Source organism: Lytechinus variegatus, chromosome 1 (genome assembly GCF_018143015.1).
Source record: "Lytechinus variegatus isolate NC3 chromosome 1, Lvar_3.0, whole genome shotgun sequence".
Classification (NCBI taxonomy): Eukaryota; Metazoa; Echinodermata; class Echinoidea; order Temnopleuroida; family Toxopneustidae; genus Lytechinus; species Lytechinus variegatus.
In genome coordinates this window covers 79,547,349-79,570,322 of record NC_054740.1, presented here as the reverse complement: position 1 = coordinate 79,570,322, position 22,974 = coordinate 79,547,349, and the positions used below count along the sequence as shown (strand labels likewise).

The 22,974-nt window shown below is 34.9% G+C and overlaps 2 protein-coding genes and 1 long non-coding RNA gene across 3 annotated transcripts; 1 reads left to right on the top strand and 2 right to left on the bottom strand.

The window, feature by feature from the left end:
- Nucleotides 1-819: 819 nt before the first annotated feature.
- LOC121424407 lies at nt 820-3,898 on the bottom strand. Its single transcript, XR_005971368.1, has 4 exons — nt 3,700-3,898; nt 3,237-3,323; nt 2,569-2,656; nt 820-1,942 (listed from the first exon to the last, which is right to left on the bottom strand). It is a non-coding gene; the product is annotated as an uncharacterized LOC121424407 (long non-coding RNA).
- A 7,712-nt stretch (nt 3,899-11,610) lies between these two features.
- LOC121424406 lies at nt 11,611-15,422 on the bottom strand. Its single transcript, XM_041620081.1, has 5 exons — nt 15,017-15,422; nt 14,211-14,375; nt 13,200-13,351; nt 12,627-12,909; nt 11,611-12,016 (listed from the first exon to the last, which is right to left on the bottom strand). Exons 1-5 carry the CDS (start codon nt 15,180-15,182, stop codon nt 11,871-11,873), a joined length of 912 nt encoding a protein of 303 aa, XP_041476015.1. The 5' UTR covers nt 15,183-15,422; the 3' UTR covers nt 11,611-11,870.
- Nucleotides 15,423-15,654: 232 nt separating this feature from the next.
- Nucleotides 15,655-22,428, top strand: LOC121424397. Its single transcript, XM_041620068.1, has 7 exons — nt 15,655-15,739; nt 16,911-17,153; nt 17,717-17,862; nt 18,447-18,577; nt 19,570-19,684; nt 20,547-20,709; nt 21,011-22,428. Exons 2-7 carry the CDS (start codon nt 16,931-16,933, stop codon nt 21,160-21,162), a joined length of 930 nt encoding a protein of 309 aa, XP_041476002.1. The 5' UTR covers nt 15,655-15,739; nt 16,911-16,930; the 3' UTR covers nt 21,163-22,428.
- The last annotated feature ends 546 nt before the right edge of the window (nt 22,429-22,974 follow it).

Sequence of the window (22,974 nt, the reverse complement as noted above, 5' to 3'; positions counted from 1 at the left end):
ATCTTTATTTGTGTTTTAGATAATGTGAGCCCATTTTTTTTTTAAGAAATCACATTACTTATGTCAGGTAATACCCATTTGTTATGTTTGTAAATTATAATGAAAATTAGTTCAATGTCAAATGAAATTCAAATTGATGATTTCCAATGAGTTTGTTTTCTTCTGATGAGTTGAATTGGATTCCAAGAATTCTTCACTTACTTATAGAATTCAATACATAATTAAGATTTTAATTGAATTCGGTTATAATATGCCTATACGTATACATGTATAGCATTCAATACATAATTCATATTTGATTCAAGTCAATTTATGTCATGATAAAAAAACTTCATGTGATAACAAAGTAAGCTATTTATGCTCACAAGAAGTCATTCTTGTAGTCTCTCAACGTATTCATTACCCAATAAGTCTCCAATGACAATGAGCTGTTCAATTCCAATGCAATTAAATATATATATCTTAAAGTTTCACGTATTGGCTTATGTAAGTAACAAAATAATGCTGAACATAATGCTTTCATTGCCAATAAAGTTTTTATTTTTTACTCGAATTTTCTACGGTCCTCCGTCTTTCTAAGGAGTATATATAATGTACACATTGTATATACATTGTATATACTCCTGAAGAAGAGGGAGGACCGTCGAAAATTCAAGTAAACAATAAAAACTTTATTGGCAATAAAAGCATTATTTTGTTTTATATATATATATATATATATACACATATATAAATAATGGGTTGTGTCATGAGGTACTAGAAGAAAATGTTTAGAAGAAGAGATTGAGAAATTGGAACTAATAACTGTTTTGAGATTTATAATCACCCCAAAATTGCTGAGAAATATGTAATGAAGACCAGAATGCATATATATGGTACTACACACAAATGTTAGGCTTGAAAATGTCTGCTGCCGTTGTTTGCTATTTTGTTCAAAGGAATGTGAAGCATCTGAAGAATAATTCCCAGACAGAATACATTTTTTACTGTAGCAATTTTCAGAAATAATGTGAAAATGATTTAAAAGCTTAACAAAATTCTACTTATAATTAAAAAAAAAGAAACTGTATATCAACCCTAATCATTTACATTTTGTTTTTTAACCCAGGAACTCACATATGTTTAGCCAGGACGGCCAAAGTTGCCACCAAATGCAATCTCAAATCAAAAGCAACTTGAATTTTAACAAATCAGAAGCGTGCACACTTACTCTTCTGCGGCAGGCCCAGAAAGATAAAGTAGAAATTAATTTACACTCTCACTTGGTCTCATCAACAGATGGTAATTGGTTCAATTTTATATAGTCTACGGCCAGTTTGTATACTTATCAAATATCATACTTTGGCTAACCACTATCAGGTATAACGTTATACTTATTTTTACTCCCCTAAGATAGAGTGGTAACTAGACCAACTAGGGGCCTGTAACACAAAGCTTTGCAATCATTTTAAAGAATAATCTTATGATTGCATTGACCACAATGTACAATCGATCATACAAACCAATTGTATGATCAATCACTAACCTTTGTGTAATATGGGACCTAGATTAGACTAAGTGATAATCAGCCCAAGTGATCATTAAATCTTCTGGCAGCAATTAGACCAAGTGTAAGTTTGACAAAATGAAACATCATGGACCAAAAGGGTCAAGCCACAACGTAGGAAGCCTATCTGGTTATGAGACCAAATTGTTTTTAGACCAATTAATGAAGTGTACATACATTTAAGTCAGTAGATATGGCATTTTCAGCTTCACCAATCTGTCACATCACTATCATCAATATGTCCCCATAATGACACTCTCCTCAAGGTCTAGCCATACGTTTAATCCGCTGTTCATCAATTTTCTTAACGATGTCAGGCATTCCATAGAACTCTGCATAATCTCTAGCTGTCTTTTGACTGCAATCCTTTGTCTCACTTCTTGGAGAGTCTGGTTCCTGGGATTAAAACATTAATGTTTCAGAAAACAACACATGTGGCTGTTAGTAAAACAGCCTCATACGTCACCTGATTATGTGAATCATGTTGCACAATATTTCTCATAAAATTAGTATGCTGTATTCACAATACTTAAAAGCACTTTTAAACTAATTAGTAGTACTTGAAGTTATGCAGAAAATAAATTGAAAAGAAATTAAAAATCTTTAAAATGTTTATAAACTTCAATTCACAGGGAAATCAATCCAATTGTCTTATCTTTAAGTGCTTGAAAATATGTTAGGAGGGAAGAAATGTGGAATATATCCAACCATGTCATTTGGTTTCATGGGAGCAAATATTATCTACATGGCCTTCCACTAATATTGTTCTTGAACTTTTTAACATATTGACCATGTCCTTGCCAGTGTGGAGGGGTGTGGAATGTCTAGGGGAGGGGAAGGATGATTATCTAAATGTGACTATTTTTTTTTCTCAATTGAATACCATTGGTAGAATAGACTCAAGAAGTGCACACAGACCCGTCTGTTTTATTTTTTTTTCTTCTACCCCCCCCCCCTTTTTTCACTTCCTCTGGTGCTGCCCTGAATTAAAGTATTGACCTGTAAAATAAGTTTCTACTCACCACATCAATACCCCTCTCAATGAGGAGTTCTGCCACATCCTTGTGGTTGCAACGTATTGCCTCTCATCAGCAAGGATTCCATTCCCCACTACAAACAGACAGACCAAATAATAAAAATAATACATTATTGCTCACAAGTGACATAGGGAAAGATAAATCAAGGGTGGACACTATAATAGAGTACATAACATATATGTGTATCATACCAAGAAAGATACATTTAGGGGAAATATGAAGAAAACTCTCTCATTCACAGAATTCATGCATTCAGGTTTCAATTTTTTAGCTTTAGATGGGGTTTTAAACATTTAGGGGCTTTCACCATAGGGCGGCGGAAGCGGGGGGGGGACCGGGGGGACGTGTCCCCCCTAAATTTGAGGAGGGGGGGACGGTCCCCCTAAAATTGTAGTTGATGACCTTTTTTTTTTTTTTTTTGCTTGTCAATTATATTTTCCTACGCTTCCCCCAAAATTTTTAGGTTGAGAAACTTTTTTTTTTTTTTTTTTTTTGCTTGTCAAATTTTTTCTTGGGTTGTCCCCTCCTAAAAATTTTGGCTCCGCCGCCAATGGCTTTCACTACTGGGTTTGCAACAAATTTATCAGGTGTTTCATTCAAATCATGATCCTCTGGACTTACTTTGTACATTATAAAAGATTTCAAATACTCACCGGTTTTTCATTGATATCTGTACCCGGCATATTAAGACAAGTCTCGACCTCTGCTTTGTTTCCCTGCTCCACAGCAGTTATCAAAAGCTGGAAGAAACATATCAAGGAACATATGAGCTGATCTATAGTAACAATACTATTATGACTATTTGTTGTAATCATTATTATTATCATCATCATTATCATTATAATTATTATCATCATCATTATTACTATTATCATTGTTATTGTTGTTGATGTTATTACTTTGTTATCATCATTTATTATTATCATCACTGATAAAACAAAATAACTGCAGCATCCATTGTCATACATGTAGTACAAGCAAATCCACAGAATCTAATACAACTGGATGCAAATAAAAAAAATACTCTATAAATATTTAGAGTGCTGATATCATTAAATGTATTAGAAGTATAAAAAAAAGATAAATGAATTGTAAAGTGCAACTTCAATGACTCACTTCTTGTTGCTGTGGCCTGTACATCCTTGAATCAACAAGACCTGAAAATAGATTATTCAACTATGAATGAAGGGGGCCCCCATGTCTGCGCACCTAAAACTTTAACTTAAGATTAAACATGAATAAATTTTCAGCCGATAATATTCCTTATATTCTTATAAGTGTGCCAAAATTCTCACAAAATTTTGAAAGAAATGTATTATTTTCTTTTAAAAAACCTTGGCGAGTCATTTTTAGATTTAACCCCCCCCCAAAAAAAAAAAAAAATGTTGCCCCATGTCTACGCATTTATTCATTGTACAAACAATTCTGGAATTTTGATGAGAAAAGGCCACATTTTGAAGCCGCCACATGAAATGCCTGAAATTCAATACTTTTCCACAATTTTGAGTCAGATTTTTTAATGATTATCTATGTATTGCTGGTGTGAAGTTTGTGTATGTTGCAGGTCTTCTTTTATTAGAACATTTCGCAGACATGGGGTAGGATGGGGTGTGTGTCTGGACACTTAAAAAGATTTTGAAGCCTTCTTTTTTTGTCTTTGGATTACACACAAAAAAATGAATTCAATAGTTTGTACATGTAATCTTCTTCAATTTTGTTCTCTCTGATATTGCCTAACACTTTGTAAAAAACTGATGAAACTTTGCTTATTACATGTAGCTTTTCCAAATGGCTGTTACAAATCAATTGTCTGGACACAGAACAACTGGTTATACTGCAGACCTGGGGGAACTTGATATAGAAAAACCTCAAATTTTAACAATACAAACAGTTAACAATACATGTATATTCAAATTATTAAAACTCTGTAATAATTGAAGTTTAGTGATATCTATGTTTTTTTAATATAGCCTACTATTAATATAAAAACATAGACATATCACTAAACTTTGATTCAACAACCAATGAATATGATCTGATGGTAGAAATAAGGATTAAGTTTACAATATCATGTTCACTGGATCCAGGACGAGTCTCCAGGACAATTTAGTCAGCACTGACAACCTTCATGAAACACCCACCCGTTTATTATTGAGACCTTTAATAATAATATATCTATATTTTTTGTGGCTTTTTTATCATTCTCTTTTAAACCTCATATTAAATTTCACCAATCCATGAATTTCAACAGATTAAAGTTCGACGTGACATCTTTTTTTATACGAAAACAGTTCCAGATGCATAACCTTGTTCATTGAATGAGTGCCGAAATACATGATCGACCACTGGCTTAAAATCCTTATGCAAAAAACGAACACAAAACCCATCACAGAAATAGGCGCGTGGGACTGGTAAATCGAATGTAAACATTGCAGTTTTTGCATTGTCCATCCGGTTACAGGGCCTCTATGGTATGAGTAGATTAGCAAAAATGGAATATGTACTGTGTGATTAAATGTAACAATGTTTTTCCAACGTACCGAGAACCATGAGTTTTCCTACAAATACTCAATAAATCCGATAAATATTTAGATAATTACGTCCTTGAAAATGAAAATCGCCAGAGCTGATGCTTGGCAACGGAACGCCACAGTAGGTACTACTATGGAAAGCCACTTTTGAAATAATTGAGATACAAATATGAAATTAGCCAGGAGAAAATAGTATACTAATTGTGCAAATCGGTATATTTCTCTATAAATAAAAATTATGTATATCGTATTTCTAAATTAATACATGCTAATGACTTCGTCGACGATCGGGAATATACAGGATTAAATCATTCCCGTATACATGTACCTCTCACAAGACTTACGATGATGATGATGAAGAACATGAGATGATATGATGATGATGATGATGAAGATGATGATGATGATGATGATGATGATGAAGATGATGAAAAGAGCTGTCAGGGAAGCTTTCTTGAGGGGTTTTTTTTTAAATAGAAAACTTATACAGTCATCAATGATGATCGAGTGGAGAAAAAAATCGTCTATTATGCGACGAATAGAGGATTTCATTATTTCGATATGACATTATGTAATATTGAGAATAGAAAATTCCCTCGTAAACACTGATCGTATATATCACATCATATATCACACACTCCACCACTAGCGACAGGCGCGTACGCAAGGGGGGGGGTTTCGGGGGTTCAACCCCCCCCCCCTTTTTTTTTTTTTTTTTGCTTGCTTGTCTCCCCAGAGTCGGTCTGGTCAAGGAGTTATCGGGCAAGAGCCTGATAACTCCTTGGTCTGGTTACGGACAGTTCCCCAACCCAATAATGTTATATGACAGCAATAATGAACAGAATCTCATGTTTCCGACGAAAAACACAGAAAAAATTTCCGCTCGCTTCGCTCGCTCCATTTTATTATATCTTTTATTTCCGCATGTCGCCGACATGATCACGGTATCGCCATTAACAAGGCCATACATTGATTATCATGATGTATACTTATGAATACAAGTGAACCAAGACAAAGACATACGTTTTCTTACAAAATTTGTTTACCAATATGAAAACCAAAATGACGGAAAACGATAAAATGTCGGTTAGCTCGCTCCGCTCGCTCGTAATGATTTATGAAATTCCATAAGTATCAAGTCTCCTTTTCAAGGCCGTATTATGAGTGTTACGAATAGAAGGACATGTAGCATCGGACTAATACTTGATTTACTAACAAACTATTGACAAGAAATGTATGTTTTGACGGAAAACGCGAAAATTTCGGCTCGCTCACTCCGCTCGCTCGTAATCATTTATGAAATTTCTTAAGTTTCTAGTCTCTTGATCAAGGCCATATCATGAGACTTACGAGCAGAAGGAGATGTTTCATCAACTAATATGTAATCATTACCAACAAGCTATTGAGAAGAATTGTATGTTTTGACGGAAAAACGCAAACATTTCGGCTCGCTTGGTCCTCGCCTCGTAATTATTCATGACATTTCTCAAGTTTCTAGTGTTCTGATCAAGGCCATATCCGGCGCGTAGCCGGGGGGCGGTCGCCCCCCCCCAAAAAAAGTCCCCAAAAAGAAAAAAAAAGAAGGGAAAAAAGGAGAGGAGAAAAGGAAAAGGGAAGGAAGGAAAGGAAGAAAGGTAGCTTTGTGTTTTTCTATTTATTCTTTATTTTTTTCTCAAAAGAGAAACTCCTTCACTCTTCTTGCTTTAAATTCATATATGAATTTTGCTTCCGCGCTGCGCGCGGTTAAATGACAATATTGAAGTTCTCCATTGTTCCCCCACCTTTTCTCTAACCCTGTTTTTTCCACCTCAGCTATGTGCTTCTTGTCAGTTAAAGTTAAAATTGTATACATTAGGGCATGAATTTGAGTAAGGTTAGGCCGAAGTAAATGTATGAAGTTATCTTTTTTTTCATTGATTCGCGCAACTTCTGGTCTGGTCGGCTCCGAGCGGGTAAAATCTTTATATCAGTTTCTGCCGTCACCTCCATAAAGTCAGCTTCTCCCGCTTTTCAGCTCATTACTATAAACAACCATAATTTTGGGACAAACAGTTTCCTAATTTAAAAAAAGAAGGTATGGAATTCGTGACGTATTAAATAAAAAAGTACAATATTTTTTTCATCAAATTGTATTAAACTTCATGTCATTTCCCTGTATACATTCATCTCCTGTCCTGTTTTGCGCCCTCGGTTGAAATTTTGAATGACACTTAAGTTTCTTTATATTCAAAATGAAGCGCTTCAGGATAAGTCAAAAAATTAATCATCCTTTATTATATAGATAGATAATTTCAAAAAATCACAGAAGTTTCAACTTTATGCGCACTATTTTCCTTGTAATGAAGTTCAATAATCTTAGAATATCAATTGAATTAGAGACGATTGGGTATTAGAGATATCTACAATTTGATGAAACGTCCGCCCTTTGAAATTTCAGAGTTTCATTGCTCATCGCGGGGAGGAATATCTTCCTCTACCAATCTTCTCCTCTGTTTTGCGAGTTAAAAATATGCACTGATGCTAAATTGTTTGTAATCAAATCTGATCTTTCCAAAGAAAGTTTCAATATATCTTTGAGAATACCCTTTTCTCGGGACCCTTTTTATGGCAAGAAAAATTGATAAATCACTTTAGCTTCCGCGCTTCGCGCGGAGTTATTATCATTTTAATTTCCTCCATTGTATACCTCTTTTGTGCGTTTACAATCACTTTTGAAAACAAGGTTCAAAATCGCAATATAGTCAACCGAATTGGAGGTACTAGAGACAAGAGAAACGGCTACTTTTCATTTTAATTTATGAAACACTAAAAGCTTCGCGCGGGGGAAACTCCCCCTCCCTGCACCCACCCCCTAGGGAGCGCGCTTCGCGCGCTCTGTAAGTGTTGGCACGCGAAGCGTGCATATACCGCCCCCTCCAAAATGAAATCCTGGCTACGCGGTTGGCCATATCATGAGTGCTACGATCCGAAGGACATGTAGCATCGACTATGATACCAACAAACTATTGACAAAAAGGTTATGTTTTCAACGCAAAAACGAGAACATTTCTGCTCGCTCGCGGGTCATGACCGCACTGTTACATACCCATCCCCACTTAAATGTTATTGTCTTATTTGCAGCGCTGAAAAAAAAAAAAAAAAGTCATCACCTCCCCCCCCCCCCCCCGCTCATCACTTTTTAGAGACTGGGCGGGAGATTAAAAAAAAAATCAGCTCGAACCCCCCCCCCTTTCAAAAATCCTGCGTACGCGCCTGACTAGCGTACCTAAGGGGGGCAGACTGCCCCCCCCCCCCCCCACGAGCCACCGTTAAAGTGTCCCCCTCTTTGGAAATTGAAGACCTTTTTTTCTTTTTTTTCTGTTTTTGCTTGTTAATTTTTTTTTCTGTGGGAAATGTCCTTTATTTGCGGCTAAAGACCTTTTTTTTTGCTTGTCAAATTTTTTTGGCGGACGAATTTGCCCCCTTTTGGAAAGTCCTGGGTACGCCACTGCACTCCACTCACTAATTTAAGTTGTTTTGTTGTCCCCCTGTTCTCGTCTCATTATTTCATCAATAAATGTTTTGAGCTATTTATTTACTTTCATTTTCATTTTTTGATATTTTTTCTTAATAAATGTATTAAAATTATTTTCCTTGAAGTGTATATCAGTATATTGACGATGCAGACGAGAGATGTACTTGTAAAAATAAACCGAAAGCATTAGTCTTATAAGGTATCTATATTGGTAAAAGGGGGTAGAAGGCAGGGTTGGCGGAACGGGGGGGGGATAGCCCCCCCCCCTCAAAAAATGATAAGTAGGAAAAAATGTCTTTTTTTAAATGAAAATGCCCTATTTTTAAAAATAAAATGTGCCCTTTTCCAAATGAAATACCATTTTAAAGTACAAAAACTGCTCGGAATATTTAATTTTCTTGTCTTACTAGTAATTGAAATGTCCCAAAGTTGAGCATGGGATTCACACTCACAACATCTCGCCATGATTGCGCTTTTTCATGCAGTAATTAGCGCAATAATTAAAGAGCAAGTTTTGCAACTTGATATTTGAAAGGTTTTTTTTTACTACTAAACAGCTTGCTTATAGCTACGCTCGCTAGCATGCTCTCTTGCGGAAAAATAAATCCTAAATATCTTTTCAGAAATCAAAGGGCTTTGCTCAACTTAATCACTAAAAAACACATTACTACTTCACAGAGATGAAAATCTCATGGTGCGGGAAATATTTATTTGCACCAAAATGCACATTTTGACATAATTATAAGTGCACTTTTGAGCTTTGCCCCCCCCCCCCCTTCCTCCCGAAGAAAAAAAATTCCGCCGACCTTAGTAGAAGGATTTTTGCGATATTTTGTCATGTTTCACCAAAATGTTACTTTCTTTAAAAAAAAAGATAAAGAAAGAAATAATACCCGTCTGTGTATTCAATAAAGCGAGACATAATACACGCTTAATTCTCTAACATTCCACGTTTTGGCATAAAAAACAATGAAACAATTGATAATAGCCAATAAGCAAACTAGATCATTAGACCTATCTCATTGACTTGAGAGGAGCATAGCAAAACCCAAATACATGAAACGGGGCAAATGCGGAATTAATGAGGGGTTGGTGGTGGTATGGCCCTTTCCTCCAAATTTATTTCCTGCCTTTTCTTCGTCTTTTTCTGTCCCTTTTTTTCTCCTCGATCACCAAACTTTTTTTTTTTTGGGGGGGGGGGGAGGGGAATCCAATCAACCCCCCTTTCACTATGGCATTTGAGTACTGGTTTCTTTCATGAAACCAATCATACAAATCAACTTTCAAAACAATCGCAAAGCTTGGTGTTTGGGGATGACAGAATTAGAGTTGCGAGTCTCATTTGTATAATTCTACTGGGATTCAGGCAACAAAGCTGAATTTCCCGATTATAGTTATGCCGGGTCTAGCCCCCCCCCCCCAAGAAATAATGTGAACATAAAGTAAAGAAAAAAAAACCAATACAAAAACATGTAAAAAAAAATCCACATGCAACCCTCCCTGGCGACAAGGAGGTGGAGTGATGACTTTTTTTCTTTGGTGTAAGCCTAAATTTTGCAGAGAAAAGTGACCCCCCCCCACCTTGCGTGCCATAGCCCATCTACCCATGCATTAAACACTACAAAACTCACTGAGCAAAATACAAATTATATGAATATACCATAATTGTCATTTCTTTATTTACAAATAAAGCTGAATATTTATTACAGGTGATATATATCTTTTTAGATCCATTGAATCAATTAATCTGCACCCAATCTAGGCAGAGCCCATGATGCCATACAGGTACATTTTGTTTGTTTCTTGCTATTACAAATAGGAAATTAATATTAAGCTAAATAAAAGCGGCATTTTAACAAGTCTTTCAAAATTATTTTCAGAGGTGGCAGAACATCAGGCAAAGAAAGTGGAGGGGCACCTTTTGTCTGCCAAACAATAGATGCCCCACCACTTTCATTGTATGAGCCTGACGTTCTGCCGTCTCTGATTGTTTTCCATTGAAAAGTGAATGGTAAATATAATATGAATTAATAAATTCAATGTGAGAATAGACTAAATTCACCTTTGGCAAAAAAAAAAGAAACAGATAGATACAGCAGATAAATAAATAGAATGAGTTCATTATCCCCCCTCCTTCCAATTATGAAGGGAAAAACTGAAAAGGGGAAATCAAAATATAGCAGGAAATGATTGTCATACATCAAGTCATTTACACAATTTGACAGCTAACATATATTATGCACTGTATATCATTTAAAAAAAAAGAATATATGACGATTAACCTCCTTGAGATCAAAATACGTGCAAAGTAAAAAAGTTCAATAAGCTCAGCAATGTTCCATTATATCCATTATAATCTTATACTCCTCATGTATTCATGATTGGCAATACAAAGGTTACAAAATTTAAGGTGGTTTGGCTCCGTGCTCAAAAGCAAACCCAAATTACATATAATCTATCCCATGTATTTATACCAATGTACATTGTACATTATGCAGAAATTCTCAAATTTACACATAATTCATAAACAACTTAAATATGAAGTACCAAATGCGGGCCAAATGTCACCTCAAGTATTTAACAATATTCCAGCAAGCATGATATAATTTCTTATTCATAACCTCCACTGCATAGCATCAGCCTTTTGACATAAAGTAGAATTTTGAGACTCCACAATGGAGACTCCATGTAGTTTGCCATATGCCTGTATGCACAACTTGTCAGCCATATCTTATTTCATTTTATCAACAAGATATCTGACCGTTATTCTAACAGCATTGATCCCGGGCACTGATTGCAGTTAACCTGATACATGTAACAGGTATAACATAGTTTTATGGAGTGCCACTTGTAGACCGTGACTCATTCACCAACTTTATTTTTGCAGAAAATCTGTCCCCCAAATTAATTTTTTCAATAAAGAAAATGAGTATAAAATCATTCCAATTATGTTTGTAGATTAGAACTACTATACTATATATCTTTGTCATGAATAATGAATCAGACAATCTGAATTCCATAGAAGCAGGTATTTCCCCACCGTTAGTCTTGAACTTATACCTCGGGTTAACCTACTACCCAACTGACATACATGTACATGTAAGTCTCACAGAAACACACTGCATTTTCAGACAGAGATGCTGTACTACACTTTTTAGGCATGTCAAAATTATGTAATGAACCTAGTCAAAAGCAGTCCTCAAAGACGTGATTATGCTTAACATCATTGTAAGATCATTTGCTTATTCACATAGTCCATGATAATGCTTGTATCGGCTTGAAACATGTTGAATTTCTTGCTCAGTTGGTTTTCTTCTCTCGTTGATGTTCCTTTCATAGATGTGTCTACCACCATATCGTCCTCGGCTAGTCAAAGTTCCATGTGTTCCTAAATAGGCAATAAAAAATAAATGGGAGTTGAATATTATGTTTTTCGACAGAAGGTTTTTTTTCCAGGTTTGGATGTATTTTTGTCCCCTCATGCCATAAATACCAAAAAATACAGGAGCAAAAAATATTATTTCTTATACAATTATAAAACAATATAATTAACATAAGAACATAATTGTATTGGGAATATTGAAATACAGATATTGTATTTTTCATTTAATTTTTATAATGTTATTGTGCTGGCATGGAACTATCCCGTGTCTGAGCAATCAATAAAGTTACAACTTATCACAGATGACAATGAATAACTTTGCGGCAAATGAAACAAGAATATTTCACTTGCCAAATAAGCATGGTCACGTGATTCTTTTTAACTCCTTTATAAATAAAGTAATTGTATGAATTGGCTTGGAACTGCTTCATATTTCAGCTATCATAACACATGATGATTCCTTAGTTTGATCAAAATATTAGGAAAAGAAGAAGGGTACCAAATGTATTCAATCAATTTATCATGCAAGCTTTGTTGTACATGTCATAGGCAATTATGGAGAATAATAATGGATGCCTCCACATAACCTCATACAAATGATTGAAATGAATCATACCAGAATTAACTGCTCCTGGTTTCCCTGATAAATCTGGTACATCCCACTGACTTCGTAATTGCTTGACACCTGACTTGTGCCCATCCACATCTGGAGGGTCAGTTCTAGGGCCTATCGTATCACGGGTGGTCAGGGTGCATTCATAGGGCAGAGGTCGACGGATACTGGGGTCATCTAGAGGTGATTTGTACTGATGCCATTCGAGTTGAGACTGAAGGGGTGCGGAGAGGCGGGTAACATGGGCATTTCGATCTCGGGCTGTGTTGACAAACTGTGCAAGTTCCTGGATATGTACGAAAGGAAAAATAATCATATTTTCAAAATGAACCTAACAAACAACGAAAGGATGACGCAAATGTTTATCAGCACCTGGATAACAATCATACATGTGGTGGATATCTCTTTGCATAGTTTACTTTCTTCCAAATAATGATGATATGATTGAAGCTATTATTTTACAATAATCTCTGAGAAACATAAAACACAAATGATATCTAGAGATCCTTGATAATACATATGAAAATTAGCATAGCAAATTGGAATGTCAAAGCAAATAGTAAGCTTAATACATACCCTTCTGAAATTCTGTAATTCATACAAATGCTTCTTGCAAAGTGTTTCAAGCTTTGCTTCATCTAATGCATAGGGACCTCTGCTTTCTGTGCAACAGTTCTGTTTGTAATCAAGGAGTGCGTAGGCAACCTCAGACAATTTCACAATCAGCTCTAGAAAAAGAACACAAACAAAAATGTTATATATTTATAGAACATTTATGTTTTACAAACTGTTAAAGGTCATTTGTTGACATCGTGTCAATTTTTTTTAATTTCAGTGTTAAACTTCAGTAATTAAGCTTTATACAATAATTTACTCCCTTTAAAAGTAAACCATTTTGAATTGAACATGATCCCATAAGATTAGAAGAATGACTTGTTATCTCATTTGCTTGTACCTCCTTCTCCTAAAGAATTACGACTTCTGCAGATTGATCATTCGTCTTTTTCTTTTTAGACCCCTAAATGAATCTTCTCTCCAAGCAATAATATTTGTGTTTGTATTAATCAAAAACTTTGGACTTATACATACACTTTAAGGAATAAGCTTTCTAGCTTATCCTATTAGAAAATAAAATAAAATCCAATCAATCACATGGTATCTCCAGCTCAAGGCAAAAATAATTAATAAACATGATAATAGACAGGGGTGTGAGTGGTTACAAATAAAAAGATCTGAAAAAAGCTGAAGAGTATTGAAAAAGTCTGAAATAGAAAGAGCTCCCATACTTTTTGTACAGAAGAAAGCCAAATATAAGCTGAAATTCAGCTGAAAATCAAAACAAAAAAATCTGAAATCAGATAAAAATCTGAACTCTCACACCCCTGAATAGAAAAACTTTGAATACCATTAGGGATATAATTCACAATAAAAGATTTAATATACAAAATATGCTTGCCTTTCATTTTTCATTATTTTACCATTTTGTGAGGATTTAGAGTTTTTAGACTCTTTATTGTTTAGGCTTTACTATTGTCAGTTACAACATAATATATCCTAATACTTTTTTTTGAAACCATAATCACTTACGTTTGTTTTCAGCTTCATCATCTGCTCTCCAGAAATGACTGTGATATTTATCCCTAGATTCCTCAAAAGCCCTGTCTCTTTCCAGGGAAGCAACATCTGTACCCAGAGCAATCAATTCATTCTTGAGGTCAGCTATCTTGTAATACTGGGCATCAGCAAGGATACCTGAGAATATAAGATGGGGAAAAAGAAATGTGGATGAATTCTACATTGTATGTCAACTGTTAGACAAGTAAAGTAGACTATATATCTCTCAGGAATTGGTGGATTATTTTAGAATGAGATTACAGATGGGAAAAAATATGCATACCAACTTTTTGTGTTTTCATGGACAGATTTTTACTTGTTTTTTACTTGCATGCTGTAAGCAATTTTTTATCAGATAATGTACATACACTTGCACGCTGCACTTCACCAGTACGACAATACACCAGACCGTGGACTGTACTGTTTCCAGAAGAAGTAGAAGATCGTTTTGCATTTATAAGACAAGAGCTCTGAAAGCACAATTAAGTGAATTCTTTGATGCATGTTTTGATCAGTTTTGCCAAAGATGATTGTGTCTTTTTCCAGTAAAATATACCCTCTCTTCCTTTCTTGTTAGACATAACAAAGTTAGGGATTACCATCTGCTTCTTCTGTCCCTTTCTTGCCCTTCCTCTTCTCTTTCATCTTAATCCTTGTCTTTGACCTTGTTGAAGATTTGTTTTATTTGATTCTTTTTCCTCTTCATAAATACTGAAAGATATATAGTCCTATATACGATCAGGGGCTATCATTAGCGGAGACCTATATATATTACTTACCAGCAACGTGCTGCTTCACAACCAAAAATACATGGTGAAGCTGATCATTCGCAGAAGCATGGTCGACCAAGCTGTAGCTGTTGTTACTGTGGCTAACACCAACCAGCCGCATAGGCTTGTCCACCGGAGGACGGACCGCGGGTATCGGGGCGGTGTCGGTATTCATTGCTTGGTGGCGTCTGTTCAAAATAAAAGTGGCAAGAGATAAATCGCTCGAAGTCAAAGAACAGGTTGAATTCGGTGCGAGTATTGTTTGAAGTAAGTGTTGGTTAGAACTCAGATATTAGAACTATCAAACAGAAAAACCATGCAGTTTAATCAACATCGTATTTTTATTTAGACGAGACCCGATGCAATGCCACCGTGCCTTTGCTTTGCGATCGGTAGTCAACGCCCTTTTGTTTACATACAATATCATTGCACGTGGGTTTGGTGCCAGCTGGCCGTTGCTATCAACAAACTTCTGCTTGCGGGAAGCCAATTTGAATAAATAATGACTACATTAATTTATTTTTTATTTTGTTATTTAAAATATGATAATTTTGTTTTTTAAATATATTAAATAACTAATTATTTTATTTAGGTAAAGTAAATGTATTTTAAAATAATGATTGACCTACAAATAAATCTATTTTTAATTACAATGAACCAATTACGTTTGACCTAAATTTGTAAGGTCAGGTGCGCTGCAGAAACTCGAAGCTGAACCAAGTTGTGACTAATGTGAGTATTCTAATTGTGATTTCTATTATAAACCGGTAGGGCAACGTGTAATTAGTATGTTGAAGATTAAAAATTTTAACATATCGTAGTATTTGCTGTGAAAATAAATTTATATTCAAACGTATAATGTCACGGATTTTAGAAGCATGATATGACACGAGACTTGACTCGAGAGTGACTCACTCAGACAGCTCGTCGCTACTCATGTCGTGGTCGCCGCATATCGGCTCTTGTGCCCGCGCCCGCCCCGGCCGGTCCCGCAGCGCAGGCTCAGCCTCAGTCAGGGTAATCTGCTCTAAAAAATATTGTATTGTCTTTTAATAAACTTGATAATGATATGAGAATGAAATAAAGATCTTAAGGCATGTTCGGTCAAGTCAATCTTGACGTTCAATTCATTACCATGAATCTAACTAAGCTTCAGTCCAGACTTCAGACAGACTCTGAGACTCTGTTTTCAGCTGAACTGCGTGCTTGCCGTTGTGCTGGGTTGGCTCAACACACCAATATATAGTCATAGACTCAGACTGAAGTGTTGTTGGCTTGTATGTAAAGACAACATTAGCAGTAATGTTAGATCTAACATTCGGCGGAAACCTGATTTTCAGATCGCGCAGGTTCACACATCTGTAGATCTACATGTATTCATAGCGTAACTTCCAAGACTAACTACCCTAACAAACAGTAACATGCCATCTTGCCTAGATTGATATAAATTGTCTGTATTCTTCTGTACTGTTTTATTTTTATGAAAAATGTATCGTCTATTGGTTTTATTGTTATAAATTTGATATGATATACAGACAGACAAACAAAAGAATGATAAAAGAAGTTAGCATAGTATCATAGTGATGTTTATTAGTGCTGTCGATTTCGGTCAAAATTGATTGCACTTGAGCATGATATAAATACCTAGTAAAACTAAAAGTCAACTTATTTAAGTTTAAAATCAAATTCATTTCAATAGAACACCGTATGGTATACTTGTAATCAACTGAACTAATTAGTTCATTCAGTTTTCACATTTGATATACTTTGACCTGGATTTTTTGTATGATAAATTCTGATCAATTCATAGTGACATTTAATCAATTACCAAACACCATCATTCTTTCAAGCTCCACATCTTTTGTATAAAAGTGAACACTTATCATGCTCTTACTTCTTTCAGGAAATAAACAGCTATTCATCATGAGTGTGACTTCAGCTAATCCAGCAACACCTTATACCCGAGCAGAATTTTTCAATGCTTGTACCAGTGTTTTAGAGGGTCTGAATTGTCTCCAGAGGCAACAGTCTGTCATAGATGAAAGGTCATGGGAAGTGTTGAACCGTTTGGGGAAGATGGTCAGTGACCTTCGACCTGAGGTCAAGCAGAATAAAGAGTACTGGGTAGATGGCCCACTGGTGAGATGTGAGTAGTTTGATCTGTCTCTTGGTAGGATCATCATTTACCAGATTTGTACACTTTGTAGAATGTATGGAATCGATGTTTCCTTTTGAATTTCACATGTACAATTTATTTGTACGTATAAAATCATTTTTCATTTTGTGACAATTTCCTGTATGTAATATATTAACCTGTGTCTTATTTGTTTAAATGTAATTTTGGCTTGGGTGTATCCTAATGTGTGTATATTGCCATGTCAAGCATTTGAAATAGTTAAAATGCATGATACTTTTAAATTCATTTTTGATGCCTGTAGGGGGGTAGCACAACCATACTTCACCTTATTCCAAAGTTACCATTTTTACAGTGTGATATATTTGAATGTGTATATAATATGATTATAATTAATGTATTGTACATTTGTGACTGTCCTGCCATGCATTCAGAATAGAACCAAGGATCTGGTATATATGTCAACATGTAGTTTATCTTAGATTCAATAAAGACATGATTTCAATAAATTTATTTTTACTCTGTTTTTCAAGCTACATGTAATTTTATTTCTTATACTTTTGCATCATTTTTAGTTTTGACTGCCAATGTTTTGAAAGCAAAGAGTGTGCTACAAGAAATGAAGAGAACATGTAGCCAAAAGAGTGCAGCTATCAACGGTCAAGAGTACATTGAAAGACACCTAGTACAACATGTTGAAGATATAAGAACCGCTCTTGAGGTGAGAGACATTTATTTTCAAACATTGCTTTTGTAAAATTCCTTGTTTTCTTCATACATGTAATGAGCACTGTATCAATTTTTATAATGTGCATTTTTGGGGTCTAGACTGTACTTGTATCTCAGGCATCTCAAGAAGAAAACATCCTAGTGAAACATTAATGGTTGAATGAATGTACATCTACATGTAGGATTCTATTTAATAATTGTTTAATAATGAGGAGCAGTTCTAACCACTGCACAAATTTGAACAAGTAGAGTGACATATCAATAGTTGAGTTTCAAAATATGCTACATAAACTTTCCATAAAATAGTATGGAGCAGTCTTTCATGTATGTCTTGACGGCATTACCTACATTAATGCCGGAACATTAAATAGTACCAATACGAATCATGAGAAAATTCACTTTTTAATGACACTTTTTTTTCCATAGACTTCTGCACAAACGTTCGGTATTTTTTTTTTCAAAATTAATAAAGATGGGTGAAGTACTTGCCAGTTGGTACCTGTTTTTTTTTTTTTTTTTTATAAAGAATGGCTGTAATAGCATTAGAATGATCTATGATGGTTTCTTTCTTTTTAGGAACTTGAAACATATCACCAGCAAACCCTATTCAGAACAGACACAGTGGGAATTGATAGTGGAGTAGGACTGAGAATGAACACTGTTTCTAAAGGACCCACAGAGATGACTTCTGGAGGATTGACCAAAACGTAAGTTTAATTAGGGCTGATGTTCTTCATAGAATGATTTCTTATCATGGTTCGAATGCATGGTCAATCTGGATAGCCATTGTTATTATTTTGTTCCTAAATGTTATGATATGTTATAGACCTTAATGGAAGCAAAATATGGAATTGGTGAATTTTGCACCAATAGAAAGCTAAAAATACATTCATGCAAGTTTCATGCATTTTCAGAGAATGATTACCAACTTGTATTTTGTTAAAGAATATAAATGGAACTCATCAAAATCTGAATGCATGAACATGTAATTTTAACATTTTACAATTACATGTGATAAAATCATGCTATTCATGCAGATGCTTTTTATAGGCACAATAAAGCCACTTTAAAGCTAAAAGCATTTTATTGTGAACATGCTTAAAACAAGTATTGTAATCGATTTCTTCATATCTTAACGATGCATTGTTTTGGCATCTGATACATACAGTGGTGCTAAAAAGTTAATAGTGAACCCCACCAGAAAATGAACATATTTAAAGTGTTCAAGTTCTGCCATGTTTTAGATGATATCTGATTTTGAAGTCAGGTGATAAGATATTACATTCAATAAAGTTTGTTCCTCTGTGCTTGCCGAACATTGTATTGTTGTTATCTACATTCAACAATCGGCATTAAGGAGTGCACTTTGTGGTGAGGGTCACTAACTTTTGAGCGCACATTTACCTTGAAGGAATTAATCAGTTGGCTTGACATTGAAACGGTTTCTTTTTCTTCTATGGTTGTCCCATTGCATTCTTTGTATTCTATGTTTTCTCAATCATCGTATTTACTGATATTTTATTATTTTCTTCAAATTAACCCAAAGTGGTTCGACTAAATCCCCAGCTAAAAACTTACAACATAGCTTGTAGGAATTAATCAGTTGGCTTGGCTTTGGAATTGCTTCTTTTTTCTTCTATGTGTTCTATTATTTTTCAGTCATGTCATTCATTAATGTTTTTTTTTTCTGTCTCTGCAGCCCACCAGCTGAAATAAGCTTAGAACCAAAAGGCTCAGAAACATTCATGAAAAATGTAAATGATGCTAAGATTGCCACATCAGATTCCTACCCAGGAACCAACTCACATCCGGTGGTAAGTTACCTAGCTCTTAATTAATAATACTATTTACAAATATTTGTGATTAATTATATTTATTTTTGTAGCTTTATCTGTACATGTATCATTTGATCTACCTCAACCACGGAAAGCCATAGATGTCATAATCCTTCCTCTATATCGTGGCTAGGATGGTAAAACTTTGTGTCTCAAAATTTAAATAATTTGATGACAGCTCAGAATAAGCTAGACTTTAGAGTTATGACATGGGTAGCAACCTTCCTTTGCCTTGAAAGATTTCTTCACAGGTTTTATTGGGTTAACGCAGACCAAGTATAAACAAAAATAACAAATCAAACATAATTAAACTATTTACAAGTAATCATAACATCATAAGAAAAAAACAAAAATGTATAAATATTAATGATAAAGAAAAAGAAAGAAAAAGGAAAAAAAGCAGAAAGTTTTATGCAATGGCACAGACGTGATATTTAACACAACTTTGATGGAAAGTATTTGTATGCTTATACACAATAGACAGGATACATACAATGATTCCTGTACAGATAAAGCTTCGATAATCTTTACTAAGCACATGTCAATAATTAAGAGATTGTTTCAATCACAGAGAGGCTATAGACCCTCACATCAATTGGTCTCAGAATCAAAAGTTACAAGTGATATATCACTATGTGTGATTGAATTAGCACCTGAAGAACATGTTCCAGTCATGCATAAAGTCATGCATAACTTTACAAATGGCTTTACAAAACACATACCTGGTGTCTTTGAGTATGACTAATACACAGCATTTGTCATTTCAGGAAGTGATTGTGAAACCTTTTATGTTATCTTCAAAAATTTAATTTCATGATTTTCTTCTTTTACCCTGTTAAAGACCACAATGTGGTCCTCGGGAACACACCACCCAGAGGCCAGCAAACCCGGTGTCTTTGAGCACATCCAAGAAATGACCAACATCTACCCGGAGCATGATCCTAACTGGCCCAAGCGAGATCAGAAACCCAACCTGCCTTTTGAAAGGACTCAACCGCCATTAGGTAACAATACCTCCTCTGAAATAATAGTAAGATAAATGTAACAACATCTATTTAGAATTTAGCTTTTTTGAGGCACATATTGGATACCCTGCTTTGGCTTGAGCTGGCGTTCACATGCTTACTGCATTCAAGTAGTTAATCTTGCTGGGTAGCCATTCATCTTACCTGGGTTGAGTGCAGCACAATATGGATGAATTTCTTGATGAAGGAAATTAACGTATTAACCCTCAAAGAATCAGAACCGCTTCTTTTTCCACATCATTTTGATCCATTCGTTTCTTTATTTTCTTTATTGCTACAGTCTACCCCGGCATCAGAAACATGCATAACTACGGCAACCTTCCTCAATTCACCGGCAAGAACCTCCCAATGCCGAAGATACCCGACGGGGAGATGGGACTGAGGGCTCCACATGTAGCCCACTGGGACAGCACAAACCACTACACCTACTAACAATGACAAGCATACAAGAATAGAACGATACTTTTAATCAAATGCTGGGAACATGTCTTAGTTTAGTGTGGTGTATATGTATTTTTCTGGGATTGATGTTGGATAGCACTCAGACAGCAAAAACCACTTCTTTGAATAAATACTGTCTAGTCAACGACCATAGAACACTCTATGAAATGCCAGGAGAGAAGAATACCTGATATTCAGTGGCAGTGCCCTGTACTACCCCACAAGGACCATAATACTTATAGAGCTTCACAGACACCACTCTTCTGCTGCAGTTACACCAAGGAAACCGACTCAAAACCAACCAATGGTATGTCATTGAAAATAATGTAACAGCTTTGGTCTGTCTGGAGTCGGATTCACCGATGTGACTGTGGCATTAACCAGATCCTGACCGGCCAATAATGATAGAATAACAGTCTTTATTAATCAAATGCATGGGGGATTTTGCAGAACTTTAATATTTAGTATTGGTGCACTGGGACTACACATGTAAAGCACAAACCATTACTCACTCTGATGATGGTCTAGTCAACAACTAAAGTGCACTCGTAATCAAATGCTGGATATAGTTGTAACTGATAATCAGTGCTATAATAGTTACATCTTGACTCGGATAATTATCACCTTGAGAACATTTATATTTCACCGTTTTCAAGATTGAATTGATGGATCAGTATGTAAAGTGTATTAGTATATGCACAGCACATGTTCGTCTAGCTGTGTATAGTTGACCTACAGTTATATGTAAGGAAGTGTAAGGTTTTGGGGATGCATATTTCTGCATATTTCCAGTCTTTCTTGGAGTCATTCCCAACTTTACAAATATTTTGATAAAATCCAGAGATGCCAGCACATCAGGTTTTAACATGTTCATGATTCTATTGAAGACCATTGTGTGAAACTAACTGGCATGATTGCAAAACTCAAATGAAATCTGATCTATACTTTCAGGAGCAAATAAATGTATTATTGTAGTGTGTTGTAAATCAATGTATAGAAGCAAAGAGAATGGGTATACTTGTTGCCACACTGAGGCATCTCTTTGGCAAATTATTATCACCTTGATTTCTAGAAATCTAAATTATCATAAACAAGAATAAAATTTTACTGTATCATTACTTGTACATAATATTATGGATATATGTTTTAAATTCACTGTGAAAATACACTTTGAAAAGTATGTAAATGCAAATGTTGTAGATTTCCAATATTCTCAAAGAGATGTGTATGTATGAATAAAATATTTAGCTATTTAAATTATTTTTTATTAAACCTTTCATTTATAGTTTCTGTAATTGTACATGTATCAGCTATTCAATATTTTTATTGATTTTACAATTTATTATTTTTGCTTAAAACATAACAAGATAAGAACTAAAAAACATCTACTAAACATCTGTGCCATTGTTAGAATCATCAGATTTCTTTTATTTCTTCTAGTAAAGACAAGTTATGAAGATGAAACGAAATCTTAAATTTCCTTTGATTATTTGCATGAATAAGGGAAGTCGTGGCTTCAAGTGTAGCACAAATTTCTTTTTCTTGTTTGAAATTACTTTGATTGAAAAAAAAGAGGGGAAAAATACTGCAACAATATTTGAACATAATACAAGCATAAGGCTTAGTTTGCTGAGTATGTAATTACATCCATATTATTGAAATACATTTGAATATACATGTTGGTTTGAGAGGAGCATTTTGATTATAAAATAGAAATCTATGAAAAATTCTGAGAATTACTAGGACCCCCCCAAAAAAAAAAAATGTCTCATTGTGATATCATTTGACACCTATTATATATAG

Coding starts and splice junctions, on each gene's coding strand:
- LOC121424406 (XM_041620081.1), bottom strand. CDS start 15,182: ATGAATACCGACACCGCCCCGATACCCGCGGTCCGTCCTCCGGTGGAC. Junction 13,352..14,210: donor TGATGAAGCTGAAAACAAAC/GTAAGTGATTAT, acceptor TTCTTTTTCTAG/AGCTGATTGTGAAATTGTCT. Junction 12,910..13,199: donor AATTACAGAATTTCAGAAGG/GTATGTATTAAG, acceptor GTACATATCCAG/GAACTTGCACAGTTTGTCAA.
- LOC121424397 (XM_041620068.1), top strand. CDS start 16,931: ATGAGTGTGACTTCAGCTAATCCAGCAACACCTTATACCCGAGCAGAA. Junction 17,154..17,716: donor AGATGGCCCACTGGTGAGAT/GTGAGTAGTTTG, acceptor CATCATTTTTAG/TTTTGACTGCCAATGTTTTG. Junction 18,578..19,569: donor TCTGGAGGATTGACCAAAAC/GTAAGTTTAATT, acceptor CTGTCTCTGCAG/CCCACCAGCTGAAATAAGCT.